The following is a 14,188-nucleotide window of genomic DNA, read 5'->3' on the forward strand; positions in this document are numbered from 1 at the left end:
CTTGATCACAGAGTTCCATGGGATATCGTCGTTTAATCCAAGGAGGTGGGTCCCAAGCCTATAGACCCACCGCTGTTCTTTTTCAAAAAGACGGTGATTGATGTTATTGCCACTACTCACATGTTCGATAACTGTCCATTGCATGTCATTTGTTGTGTGGTTGAGTTCGAGAAAGTGTCTGCTCATTTTGATTGTAGATTTCTTGCATATGATATTTGATCGGTGTTCGCAGATTCTCTGTTTGACCCTTCTGCTGGTCATGCCAACGTATCGCAGTTCGCAGGGGCACGTGATAAGGTATATCACGTTTTGCGTGTTGCAGTTAGTGTGATCTTTCTGTATTCACGTCTTGCCAGGCTCGAGTTCTAACGTTTTTGAGGGTATCGTCAGGTGGCAGACGCTGCAGTTGGAGCATGGGTAATGGCCAACCACTTTTGGTAGGCCCCAGGTGTCAGTGACTGATATTACTGTCTCTGTGGTTTTTGGTTTTGGTCGTGTGTGGACCAGGGCATCCTTTAGGCTGCGTCCTTTCTTAAAGGAGAAGAGCGGTTTCTCCCAAGTTTTGTTAGTACTGGACAGTATTTTCCAGTTCTTATTAATTGATTTCTTCACAAAGTTTGACAATTTGCTGTGTGTAGTTCCACATGTCAATGGAATGTCTTTTGTGTTGCTGACCCTGTCCTCAAGGAGCACTTCCAAAAAGGTTGCCTTAGTTTTGCTGGTGGCATATGTAAATTTCAGGTTGGGGTCGAGGGTATTGACCCAGGTAAAGAAAGCCTGTAGCTGTTCGTCGTCGCCGGTCCATATGACCACGACGTCGTCAATATAGCGCCTCCAGACTTGGATGGACGTAGAGAAAGGGCTATCTGGTTGCAAGATGTATTTCGGCTCAAAGTCTGCCACATAAAGGCCTGCCACACTGGGGGCAAATGTGCTGCCCATTGAAGTCCCAGTGCATTGAAGGAAAAGGTTGCCTTTATAGGAGAAAAAGTTCTCTTTGAGGGCCAAAGTTGCACACTCCAAGATTAATTTTTTTGAAGCCTGGTAGTTCCAAGTGATAGAATCCAGAGCTGACCCCTGGACCTTGATGGTATGGTCCTGGGGGTTGCTGGTGTACAGGCTTTCGATGTCAAGCGTAACTAGTGTCACTGCACTTTCAGTGAAACTAAGGTCCTGGAGTAACTGAAGGAGGCTCTTGGTGTCCTTGAGATAGGTTGGGGTGCTTTGGACTATCGTCTTCAAGTAATGGTCACAGAAGCGCGATAATGGCTCCAGCAAGGAGCCAATCCCCAACACGATCGGACGTCCAGGTGGGGGCATCCGATTTTTGTGCGTTTTAGGCAGTGTGTAAAAGTAGGGGGTTATGCTCTGATTAGTAATGAGAAAATCCGCCTCATTTTTTTAGATTTGCCCGTCTTCTTCTGCTCTCCTGACTAGTGCTGAGATTTGTGTTCTCAAATCCTCTGTAGGGTCTATTGTCAGAGGTTTGTAGTTTTTCTTGTCATCCAGAAGTAATTGACATGCCTTGTCATAGTCAACAGTGTTCTATATGACAAGCCCACCGCCTTTGTCTGCTGGCTTAATTGTAATGCTCTGGTCGTTTTGCAAAGTCTGTAGTGCATGATATTCTGCAGTGCTGAAATTATTGAAAGTTGTTGGGTCTTGGCAAGTTTCAAGGTCCAGAAATACTGCCTGTTCAAAAGCAGTGATAGCTGCCGGCACTGTGTGCGGCGGAGGGGACAAAGTGGAACTCAGTCTGAGGCCGGTGTCCCCATTTCGAAGGGCTTCATTGGGGTCTTCCTTACCCTCAAAGAAAGCCTTAAGTTAAGTGGGGCCCGATGATGAAGCATGTCATCACTAGGTGGTGAGTGAGGGCTTTCTTTGATGTCTTAAGTGTTTACTTGCTCCTTACTGTGGTCGAATACAACCATTGGACACTCTTTTCTTGTTTATTGATTATTATCGGGGAATAAGAGTGTCATTCTACTCTCCCTGCCTCTCCTTTTGTTTAGACGTATTTAGCAGCGCAGAGCTGTGGGAGCTGTTCTTGTTGTTGGGATGCCGTCAAAACCGTGGTGCAAGGTCACTGTATACACACACAGGTGGGGGTGTGTAGCACAGTAGAATGGGAACTGGCTGACCTTGAATGCTCTCCAGGAGACCTTGAGCGAGCAGGAATCAAGAGCGACTCTTGCAGAGGGGACCTTCTGGCAGCCATGGAAAAGCTAAGATAAGCTAGGACTCATGCTGAAGGGGACAGGTCAGGGAGGCTCCTGGCATGATTGAAAAAACAAGATACTGATAACGCTTCCACCAGAGCGATCCGCTTGCCAACCAATGACATGGCCTTCACACAAACAGAGATCCAAGATACCTTCCAGACACACTACTGTACACTATATGGCCCCGCATGATCCCCCTCTCATGCCCAGATAGCTGGCTTCCTAGATAAAGCTGAAATGCCTCAGCTCAAGCAACTATTCTGGAAACACAATCACAGAGCATGAAATCCGAGATGCTGTTTGCAGCTTCGGCACAGGTAAACACCCTGAAATCGGCGCCTACCAATCGAGTTTTACGAAACTTACACAGACATGCTGCCTCAGAGGTTAGCTGCGGTATATAATGCAGTGCTTGTTAGTTGCCACCTTCCATATGGGAGTTCCTGCTGGTCTCCCTCCTCAAGCCAGGCCTGAACCCTTGGATGTCACGTCAAATCAGAAGCTGTCCATGTTTGCCTGTGATAACAAAATATTTAAGCCAGATTCATGCACAGTGCCTGATGGACGCCATGCCAGAGCTGATACTCCCTCAATATATGCCGACTCCACAGGCTTCTGGAGGAGGCGCTGCCTCTATGACCATATGCTAATTGCCTAGTATTGGACCTGGAAAAGGCCTTTGACATACTTGATTGGAACTATGGGCCAGATGTAGGTGGCCATTTGAGGCCATTTACCGAGCGGTAACGGCCGATTATGGCCGTTACCGATCGGTAAATGGGTGACAGGTATGTAGGGGGCATTATTTTACCGAATCGGTAAAATTACCGATTTGGTAATTTTACCGATTCGGTAAAATAAAAATTTGGTAATTTTACCGATTCTGAGGCACCCAGATGTAGGTGGGACTCTTCAGAGTCCCAGAGGCCTTACTGAATCGGTATTTTACCATCAAATCCAATTTGATGGTAAAATACCGATTCCGGTGTGCATGCACATGTGTGCATGCACACCTATGCCATGTGACAGGCAGACCTGCCTTTGGGGCATGTATGCCTGCCACATGGCACCCGAGCCTGTTTTGGGGGTGCCAGAGGGTGTCAAAGTGACACCCCCTGCACCCTTGTGAAAATCGGTATTTACCGATTCGGTAAATACCGAATCGGTAATGCCCATTCATTCCTATGGGCTTCAAAGCCCATAGGAATGAATGGGCATTACCGATTCGGTATTTACCGAATCGGTAAATACCGAATTCTCCCGAATCGGTATTCCAGCACATCTGGAATACCTACATATCCACCCCTTAGATTTAACGATTTTTAATTACCGAATCGGTAAAATTCGGTAATTAAAAATCGGTAAATCTATTTTACCTACATCTGGCCCTATATGTTTGCAGTACTACTCAAGGTGGGTGTATTTGCCCATAAGATGCTGCGCTGATCAGCCTGCTGTATATAAAGCCCTCGGCTAAGGTCAAGACGGGCAGGCTCACAGTCTGACCCCTTTCATACTCATAGGGGCTTGTGGCAGGGGTGCCGACTATCACTCATGCTATTTGTGCTGGCAGTTGAACCTTTAGCTGTCTTTCTGCATCAGATACAAAAAGCCAAATGATGAACAGAATGCAGAACAATGTCATACATTCATATTTATGGGTACAATTTTATTTCTAAATGATAAACTGATTTCAAGAGAAAATTACTGCTGTTTCAAAATATATTTGAATCTGATCATTGAATCATCATTCATGCTCGGTTTATGTAGAGGGGGCATATTGCTAGTGTTATTTACTGGGTGCTAAAGAGCACATTCATCTGTGCTTGTTATTTAATTACTCAGGTACAGAAATAAATTGGTATGAAAATGTTGGTTTGGGATAATATTACTAGTAACTTGTCTGATGAGTTTGTTGAACTAAGCGTGTATTCTTTCATAGAGAAGCCATTAATCTGCCATTATTCTGAGCATATCACTATTAAAAATAGATTAAGTATTGGAGTAGCTTGTAATGATTTTCACTGGAACAAAAAGGTTTGATACTCCCTTCTCTAGATGCTTACTTTTCAGCGGGGGTGATGGGCAGGGAGTGATCAGTTCCCAAAGACTGTTCTTTCGTATTGTGTGCTATATGGAAGTTCACATCCACACATCCACTCACAAGCATGGCATCATATTGCAGTGTCTCTAACTACAAGCCCTGATCCATTACAAGTAAGGCAGTGATGGCAAGAATGAATCATACCCAGATGTGTGACTTCTCATGTGTCAGAAAAACTAGTAATAAAACCCATGCTTGGCTAGAATGCTAAAAACTACACAAAAGTAAAAAAAAAACTATAAGTCATGCTTTGCCTGAGTATGCCTCCAGGTTCTGGAGTGAATTCTATTTCAAATTGCACCCCCCTCGCTCACAGTTTGTAAAGAACAAATCTGTTCAAGTAATACCTGCTCCAGCACAACTAAAAATATTGGCTCACAGTCCACTTGAGACTACTGGCTTTCTCCCCACCCACCTTTATTCTACTGTTGTAGATGATCTTCTGATTCTTGTCTTATATCAACACGTTTGTTTTCTGGATATATTTGAAATTCATTTGCACAACTAGAGTGTAAGAAAGATTCTCAGGTTGTACGATTGGTTTACTAAAAAGACTACCTATACTGCTAAACCATTAGGGACCCAAGATGGAAAAAATAACCATGACAAAAAAGTTGTTATTTCTTCTTCACCATCTTTTCCATTTTCCCTACTCCTGCTACCATTTCTCCCTTTTTATAATAATATTTTATGGTTGTGTTTTGTAAAATACATAGCATACTAAAAATATATGTTAGACGTGGTCCTCTCTGTAGGGTCTCCTCCACACATTTTGCTTTCAGCCCTCCAATTTTTGCTGCATTCGTTTTTTTGGCTCTAGGTCTTTGTGCATTTTCCTACTGCTAACTATTGCTAAAGTGCTTGTGCTCACTCCTTTACACATGACAAAACTGGCTTACCCCCAATTGGCATATTTAATTTGCTTTTAAGTCCATAGGCCTGTGGGGAAATGGTACTAGTGGGTCTGCAACACTTATTGTGCCACCCACTTAAATAGTTATTTAAGACATGGCCCTGGTATGTCATTGCAACCTGAATGTAGTTTTGAACTGCCAATTCGACTTAGCAATATAACGCCTTTCCCAACCCTTAACCTCCCCTTTTATTGCATATATGTCACTCCTAAGGTAGGCCCTAAGTAGTCCATGGAGCAGGGTGCATTGTGATTGGAAGGTTGGGCATTTACATTTACGTTTTACATATCCTGGTAGGGAAAAAAAGTCTTGAATTCGTTTTTCACTACTGTGAGGCCTACCTCTCCTATAGAATAACATTGGGGTGCTTTATTACTTTTAATACATGCTTAGGTTTGATTGGGAACAGATGAGCATTTCATGTTGAGTGTCTCAGAAATTGTAATAGAAATCATCTTTAATGGTAAAGTTGGATTTTAAAGTACAAGTTGGATTTTGCCATTTTTAGAAAAGTTGGCATTTTCTTGCACTACCTATTTGGCTCTTTGCAGCCTGTCACTGGGTCATATGACTGGGAGTAGTTGGCACTTGGACTTTGCTTATTCCTTCCAGACAGCCACACAAGGGAGGGTTTTAGGTGTGCATCATGGGCTATCAACTGGCAGGATGGGGGTGTTGAGCTGGGAACAGGCCCACTAGCAACTAAAAAAAGGCTTTGCTCTGCCTTCACACAAATGACTTGTCACCCCTGAATTGTTAATGCAGCCAGTTTGGAGCTAAGGGAGTTAGGAAACGTCCAGAACTTCAAAGTGAATTATGTGGAACTTATCGTACTTCAAAAAGGCACCAGGTATAAAAAGAGGACCCTCAGACCCATTCTTCAGTTCACTTTCTGGACTCACAGAAGGACTCTCAGAGAACTGCCTACTTCTGTGGCCCGTTGCGTACTCCACAAGACTGCTTTGCTGCACCTGGAATGAATGCTTTGCTGCCTGAAGGCTCCCTTGAACCCTTAGAGGCCTGATCTCCTGCTTGAACCCTGTTTCACTGCTTGATCCCTGGACTGCCATAGTTACTCCAAGGGCTAGTTGGCTAACATCCTGATCAGAGTCTTAGGGACAAAAAGGTTCCAACCATCTTCAACCCACACCTGGCACAGCCTAAGTGAGTCCAAACCCTCCAATTGTTGCCCCTCACGCTGGTACCATTGGTGGTAGTGTTAAAGGAGCCAATATAACCAAATTCCAAAACCTGGGACTTAAAACATGTTTGGCTAAAGACTGCTCTGAGAACCAAGAGGAGACCGGAACCAACCTGCTCGTCTATTCACCCAAGGTGCATTGCCTTTCGGCCTTACTTTGTGGCAGCTCCCACTACGTTCTTCACCACAGCAGAAAATCCCGTTCAGTGGTCCTTCATCAAAGTGGTATCGGGCCTCATGGAACTCTCATTGGCTACAGCTACATCGCACTGGGGATTTTCGACGTCCAAAAAAGAAACTTACCCCCAGATGCATCAACAACCCAATTTGCGATTCCTTAATAGTGAAAAATACCGATTCGCTATTAAGGAATTGCAAAATGGAATGCATCTAGAAATCACTTAAAAAATAGAGATTTCTTACAATTCCCTAATTGCGACTCGCAAATTGCCTAGAGGCCCATAGGAATGAATGGGAAGACAATCTCAATTTGCGAATCACAATTAGCGATTCGCAAATTGAGATAGCGATTTCAAGGGTGCAGGGGTGTCCGAGGGGTGAGCCGAGACCACACCTGCACGCGTACGCGATACCGACCTTTTGGCGGTTCAAAGCGTCCCAGTACTGAGACAGGGGACGATACACGTGAAGCAGTCTTCCACGGGGGCCGGGTAGGCTTACCACAGAAGGCCACCTGGTACAATAAGGGAAGACTATGAAAGTTGCATGTTAAACGCTGACCCACCAAGAAACCCTGAAGAAATCACTGTAACGTAAGGCAAAGTGATGAAACATGTCGGTTGACTTTTAATCAGAGTGAGCTAACAGCACAGAATAAAGTCACGAGTTGCCAGTTAGCCTCACCCTTTTTATAGAGGTATATTTGTTGTTTTTTCACCTAATTGGGCACGGATATATCACATCGGGTCTCAGCACACACAACACTTTACGGTTGCCTGACCTATATGCACTTTCTTTATGTTTGTTTCTCTCCCATTCTTTTAAGGTTGACAGTAGCCGATGATGAGAAGTGAGGAATCAGGCGAGTACCAGTCTGATACAATCCTCTCCTTGGTGTTGCTTCCGTGAGGCACTGTCAACCTCCCCTCCCCCTTTTTTTCACGTGTGGAAGGGAGGACATATATGTAGCTCTGTGGTGGTACCGTTATACAAACACACGCCCTGGCAATATTGCCAGACTCAAAATTGCAACGGTGTGCATGACTGTGGCTAGAAGGTAGATAATCCCTCTACCACAAGAGGAAATTCTTCTTTTTTCAGCCTTCGAGCTGTTCAGGAGCAGGCCACTGTTGTATGAGAGTAATTTGAGTGGGGGGCGGCCTGCTTCTTATCCCCCTAGGCTCCTGTTTTTTGAGAGTGTCCAAAGGACACCCTGTTGCACCCCTGAAATTGATATATGCACATATGTTGCGCACACAGATGCCCTTAGGGCATCTGTGTGCACAACATGAAACTTTGAAAAATGCACTTTAGTGCATTTTTCAAAGTTTTTGCAAATTACCATGAAGTTGTATTTCATGGTAATTTGCGTGCCCTATTAGCGATTTCGCTATTTTAAAAACTTTCATGCGATGCATTTAAGGAATCTCAATTTGAGATTCCTTAAATGCAATTAATCGCAATTTAGCGATTTCTAAAATTGCGATTTTTGCATTTGGGATGATTTTTTTTTTTTTAAATTTGTATTTATTGCAGAATTAGAAACCATTGCATACAATAAATCAACCAGCTCACTCATGGTGTCCCCCCGCAGAGTTCGAGTAATAGTGTATACACAGCCATTCAGCCCGTATCCCGGAGGCCGGGCGGCATAATGTTCTAGATTGCCAGTGAGACATCACAGTGCGCATCCCTGAAGGACAATGGTCGAAAAACTTTCATGTATCTGCATTTTACCCCACCAACCCTGAACTCAACCCCAACACCGTCCAGCACAAGCTAGCAGCCCAGTCTCATGGGGATACTGCGGTCCCGCCCCCCAGACCCAGCGGGGCCCTGTCACGACAGAACCATGTGCCTCCACACCTGCGCCGCTATCTATCCCTGCTCCACAACCTTAGAGGCGGTCACAGCCCAGAAGTGCCTCCGTCCCCAACCCGGGTCCCGGTGTCTACCCCACCTCCCAACAGCTCTAGAACAACACCCGCGCCCTCCCCCCAGCAACCGCTAATGATGTGTGCTGTGCCCCTAGCTCCGGTATGGGTCTCGCTACAGATCTACATATACACCTCCATACTCGTAAGCCTCGCAGTGTCCTCATGCCGCAACATTCAATCCTCATCATCCACCAGGGAGTCACGCAGAGCTTGCACTATCAATTCCCACGCCCGTGCCGATTCCAGGCTCTTTTCGTTGTCAAGCTTAACTGCTTGTCTCATACGGAGCACACTCTCGCATTCAGACCACCTCAGCAATTCATTCGTCCACCTCCTCACCGATGGCCCCTCCCTGGACTTCCAGTGCCAGGTGATCTCCCTTTGCGCTAATATCAGCCCCAGGTCAATAAATTTGCTGGTCACCTTAGTGTTTTTCGTATGTGGGAACCAGAGCAACAAGCACGCCGCCATATCAAACTCCACTTCCCTGTCGGTCACTGCGTTGAGGAGTCCCCCAACCTCCTCCCAGTAGTCCTCCAGTTTCGGGCAGCCCCATAACAGGTGATCCAAATCCGCCTCCAACGCCATACACCTCGGACATCGCGCCTCCTGTACCTGAAAGTATTGTTTGATTTTCTCCGGCGTCAAATAGGCCCTATGCAAAACATAAAAGTGCACCTGCTGAAAGCGCGCATTCCTCGTGCCCTTCCACGTGCGCTTAAGGATATGACCCCACACAGTGTCCGGAATGGGCCTGCCTATGCTCACCTCCCATTTCGCTTTCAGGCCTAGGAGCGGTTCCAACCCCTCATGCAACATCCTATTATAAAGGCAGGTCACCGCTTTAAAGGTGCCGGCGGCCATCACTACATACTGGCAAGCCATAGTCGTGCCCGGTTCAATGAGCCCCTCTCTCCAATGCTTTTGCATGGCCGCCACCACAGCCGCATGCAAGAGGAAGCTCCCCTCCGGCAGCCCAAACTGTTCTTGTAGCGTGCGGAAGGGTACCAACGTACCATCAACGTACAAGTCCCCCACCACTTGCAGTCCCAGCTCCTCCCACTCCAACAATGGAGACCAGTCACCCCCATGCGGCAGCGCAGTCAGCATGCCTATCGGTATCTCCGGGGCATACGGCCGGGCCGCCTTCGCCCTCCTCAGACTCCTCTGCCAGCACAACCTGAGCGTCCGCTCCTCCATAGTAAGACCTCGCAAATCCAGTTTCTGCTGCATGATGATATAGGCCAAGACATGGCGCTGTATCCCCTGCTCTCGATCACGTTCCGGTCCCCTATACACCCTAGCCACATGCTGTGCGAGAACCTGAAGCTGCGCTGCCAAATAATACAACTCAAAGTCCGGGACGGCCATCCCCCCCTCAAGCTTAGGACGGAGCAACGTATTAAGTGCCACTCTGCGGCGGCCGTGCCCCCAAAGGAAGTCAATGACCATCGTCCGCAGATCCCTGAAGACCCTCTGGGGAATCCAAACGGGCAACGTGCGAAAATAGTACAAGAGCCGCGGAAGCGCCACCATCTTCAGCAGCGCCACCCTACCCAGCACTGATAGGGGGAGGGACGCCCAGAAAGACATGGAACCCCTCAGGGCCCGTACACACCGCCCAATATTGCCCTCTAATAAGTCCGCAACCTCGTGGTAAATACGGACTCCCAGATACGTAAAGCAAGATGGCTCCCAAACCACCCCTATATCACGGGCAGGGCAGGGCGTGGTCGCTCTAAGCGGGAAGACACACGTCTTCGTCCAATTGACCCTGAGGCCCGACAGCCAGCCAAACTCAGTCAGCATCTCCACCGCTCCTTCCAGAGCCCGGTCCATATCCTCCAAATACAGTAGTAAATCGTCCGCGTACAATGATATGTAGTGCAACTGGCCACCTCTCTCAATCCCTGCGTACATGTATTTGTAAAGTACATGTCTCCCGACCTGGCTCGTACCGCTAGTGGCTCCATCGCCAGTGCAAACAGAAGGGGGGAAAGGGAGCACCCCTGTCTCGTCCCCCTACCAACAGGATAAGCCGCTGACACCAGATTGCCCAGTCGTACTCGCGCCGAGGAATATAACACCTTCGTCCATTTGCGGAACCCTTCGCCTATGCCGAACCTCACTAGGACTTCATCCAAATAAACCCATTCCAAACTATCAAAAGCCTTCTCGATGTCCACAGATAGCACCGCCTGGGTACCGTCCGTTTCCACCGTGCCGTCCAGTATCCCTATCAGACGGCGAATATTCAACGCCGTATTCCTCGTGGGGATAAACCCCGCTTGGTCCCTGTGCACCAGGCTGGTCATGTGTGGGGCCAACCTGGTGGCCAAGATCCGGCTTAGTATCTTATAGTCCACCGTCAGCATGGACAGGGGCCTATAGGATCGCACGTCAGTCGTTTCCTTCCCAGGTTTTAGCAATGGCACTATCAATGCCTCTCTCAGCGATCTGGGCTTTTGCATTTGGGATGATGAATCCCAAATGCAAAACTACCGCTCGCAAAGGGGCAGATTCTGAGAATCTGCCCCTTTGCGAGCGGATTTTAGTTTGATGAATCCGGGCCTAAGTCTGAATGTAGAAATCTTCACTGTGACTTCGTCCAGCAACTCCCTGACAACGATATCTCTTCTTCGGACACCGCCTGCAGACTTTCCCTGTTGAACTTTACCATCTGACGAAACTCTTAGTCGAAATTTCTTCTAAGTGTGAAGGTAAGTGCTGACCAGGCCTAATCCAGTCCTTGTGTCCGGCTCGTGCTCCATCGCAGTCAGACATATTTTGCAACTGTGAACCCGGCTTCCACATGATTGGAGGTCCGTGGGTGGCACTTTGTTCTGTTAGGGTCTAGTTTTACCTTAAACAAAAAAAAAAAACATATCTCCTTTTAAACTGAGGGGAATTTTTATTGTTATGTTGTCAAAAAATGTATTACCACGTCACCTATTTTTCTAAATTGGTGTGAGATTTTTCTTGCGTTGTGTTTTCACTTTATTACTGTTTGTGTGCTGCATAAATACTTAACACATTGTCTTATGCCTTTCGACTCCTATTCCATATCAGTGCTGATTGTAAAACCTAAATAAACAAAGTCATTTAATTTCTTCCAGGCGGCTTCGAAGAATCAAAAATGGGCAGGATGGTGTGTTTGGTATACAGGAGTGATGGGGCTTACGATAGACAAAACGGATGGGCTCCACATTCTCTTTAAACGTTCTGACTCATTAAAGAACCTGAATCTTTCATTTGCAGCTGCTTCTCACTTGACCATGTGTCATATCCTCTCATACATGACTCCACCCTTTCTCCTTTTCTCCTTCTTTTACTCTCAGGTGTTCTCTAGCTATGTGCTTATCACATTATCTCTACATTACATCACAAATTTCAACACATAATAATTATATAATCTTACAAATAAGACCATCCCTTTCGAAATTAAAACTGTCTGGCGTCTATTTTATTGCGATATGTGTTTGATTCCTTGTGGGACAGGGAGCCTCCTACCTCATAACTTCAAATGTGTATTATATTTTCTGAAAAGCCATTGTTTTTCTTCTCTGCACTTTGATTTGTATTATGCTGACGTAGACTGTTTAATGATGTATTATTGTACAATCGGTAACGGGTGTACTGCAAGAAGGCCCGGGTGTGCAGTATAAGGGAAGTTTGTCAATCACTTAACTATCACTACCTGAGAATATCTGTCTTTCTTCTGCAGGAGAGTTCAAACACAAAAACCATACGCCTTTGCCACTTTTTAACCTGCTGAAGGATACATACCATTGGAATAGAGAGGACGCAGCAACGTTTGCAAATTTTCTCCTGCCAATGTTGAATATGGATCCTAAGCAAAGAGCCACTGCTGAGGAATGTCTAAGAAACCGCTGGCTAGAACATCCAGTTGTTATTCCAGAGCCCTCCTTGCCACCACTATCAAGATGTAATGGGCCCAATCCATCCACGTTCTCTTCGCTGCCAGCAACAAACCAGGTGATCAACCAGGCAACAATCACCACTGCACTAGTTGAAAATGAACTGCTGTCTCCAGCATCACGCAGCTCAACTCCAATTAGAAACAAAACCCCCACTCAGGCAGCAACATGCTGTTCGACACCGATAAGTTGTCAGGTCCTCACTTCGCCTGAATGCTCTGCAACATCTTTAAGGAACCAGACACTCAACCACACAACAAGCAGATCAACGTCATTAAGAAAACAAGCGCCTACGTCTACCATATGCTCCACAACATCTGCAAGACAGCATGTTCAGCCTCTAGCCTCAAGCTCTTTTGCACCTATGAGAACCCAATTAGACACTCTAGCCAACTCCTTTTCCGCAGCATTAAAAACTAATAGCACACTCGAGCCACATGCTCCTGAATTCAAGTAAGAATCCATAACTGTACTCTGACCACACATCACTCATCCCATGAAAAAAACATTCTCCTCACTCCCATCTCTCAAATGCCAGGCACTCATGACAGCCACGTGCTCTTCAATCTTTCACTATCTTTGTCCAGCCGCATGCTCCTCACCACTACCAAAGAGACAGCCCTCACTCTGACAATATTTCATTAACACTAACAAGAAAGCTGGCTGTAGCTTAAATAACTAGCTACACAGCACCACTAAGAAACAAGTGTCTCGCTTCATCCTCCTGTTCTTCAACACTATTAGGAAACCAGGCAGTCTCCCAAACAACATGCTCTTCTACGTCAATCAGATATCAGGAACTCATTTCAAAATCACGATATGTAACTCCAGTAAAACAGGTCACTGCTTCAACTAAATGCACCTCACAACTAGTAAGTAATCAGGTGTTTATTCCAAAGTCATGATCCTCAGCAACAGTAAGATATTAAATTCCCAATCTGTACATGTACTTCCAACACAAGTAAGAATCTAGACACTTGCTTTATCTAGATGCTCCTTTATACCGGGAAGGAACCAGGTGCTTATCCCAACCTGCTTACCAGCAACCAGGAGTGGGAAGGTGCTGATGACTTTCAAATGTTTCTCGTCACCAGTAAGAAACCAGACTCTTACGCCACCCATATGATATTGAACACCAGTGAGACATTTACTGCTTACTTTAGCCACCTGTCACGCAAAGAGATCAGGTACTAATTCCAATATGCTCCCCCCTGGTAAGGGGGGAGCATATTGGAATTACTGGTAAGGGCTCAGCGGCTAACTCTGAACTTGCGTCCACACCATAAGCAGAATACAGGAAGCTGTGTGGGGGACACATGTTCATCACCACTAGGAGGAAACAAGGACCCATTATCAGAATGCATGCACATCAGCAGGGCACAAAGAATCCACCCTGGCATCTCAATCCTCTTCAACAATAACAAGAATCCAGCAGCCAATTCCTTTCCTTGCATTTCATCACTTGTAGGGACCCTGTAACCAACACAATCCCAGCATAGCTCTGTACCACTACAACATTATCAGGGGCCTACAGTTCTATCCCATTCCTCATCTTTGTCAAAAAATCGGAGACCTACAAAAGCACAGTACTCCTCTCCGCCACCATCAGGGATTCACTAGTCTACTTTTGATTATCTCGATCAGTGTTCCCTCTTATGACCAGCGGGTAAAAAGCAACCGACCATAATACAG

At 46.2% G+C, this 14,188-nt stretch overlaps 1 protein-coding gene across 1 annotated transcript in view; it reads left to right on the forward strand.

Annotated features, from left to right (window-relative positions):
- The window catches only part of LOC147712426 (uncharacterized), a 1,115,452-nt gene extending 1,102,499 nt beyond the window's left edge, over positions 1-12,953 (forward strand). Inside the window, exon 18 of the mRNA XM_086919651.1 lies at positions 12,283-12,953. Within this exon, the coding sequence (XP_086775777.1) occupies positions 12,283-12,953 (671 nt within the window). The remainder of the gene's footprint in view (positions 1-12,282) is intronic.
- The last annotated feature ends 1,235 nt before the right edge of the window (positions 12,954-14,188 follow it).

This window comes from Lissotriton vulgaris, chromosome 5 (genome assembly GCF_964263255.1).
Source record: "Lissotriton vulgaris chromosome 5, aLisVul1.2, whole genome shotgun sequence".
Lineage (NCBI taxonomy): Eukaryota > Metazoa > Chordata > Amphibia > Caudata > Salamandridae > Lissotriton > Lissotriton vulgaris.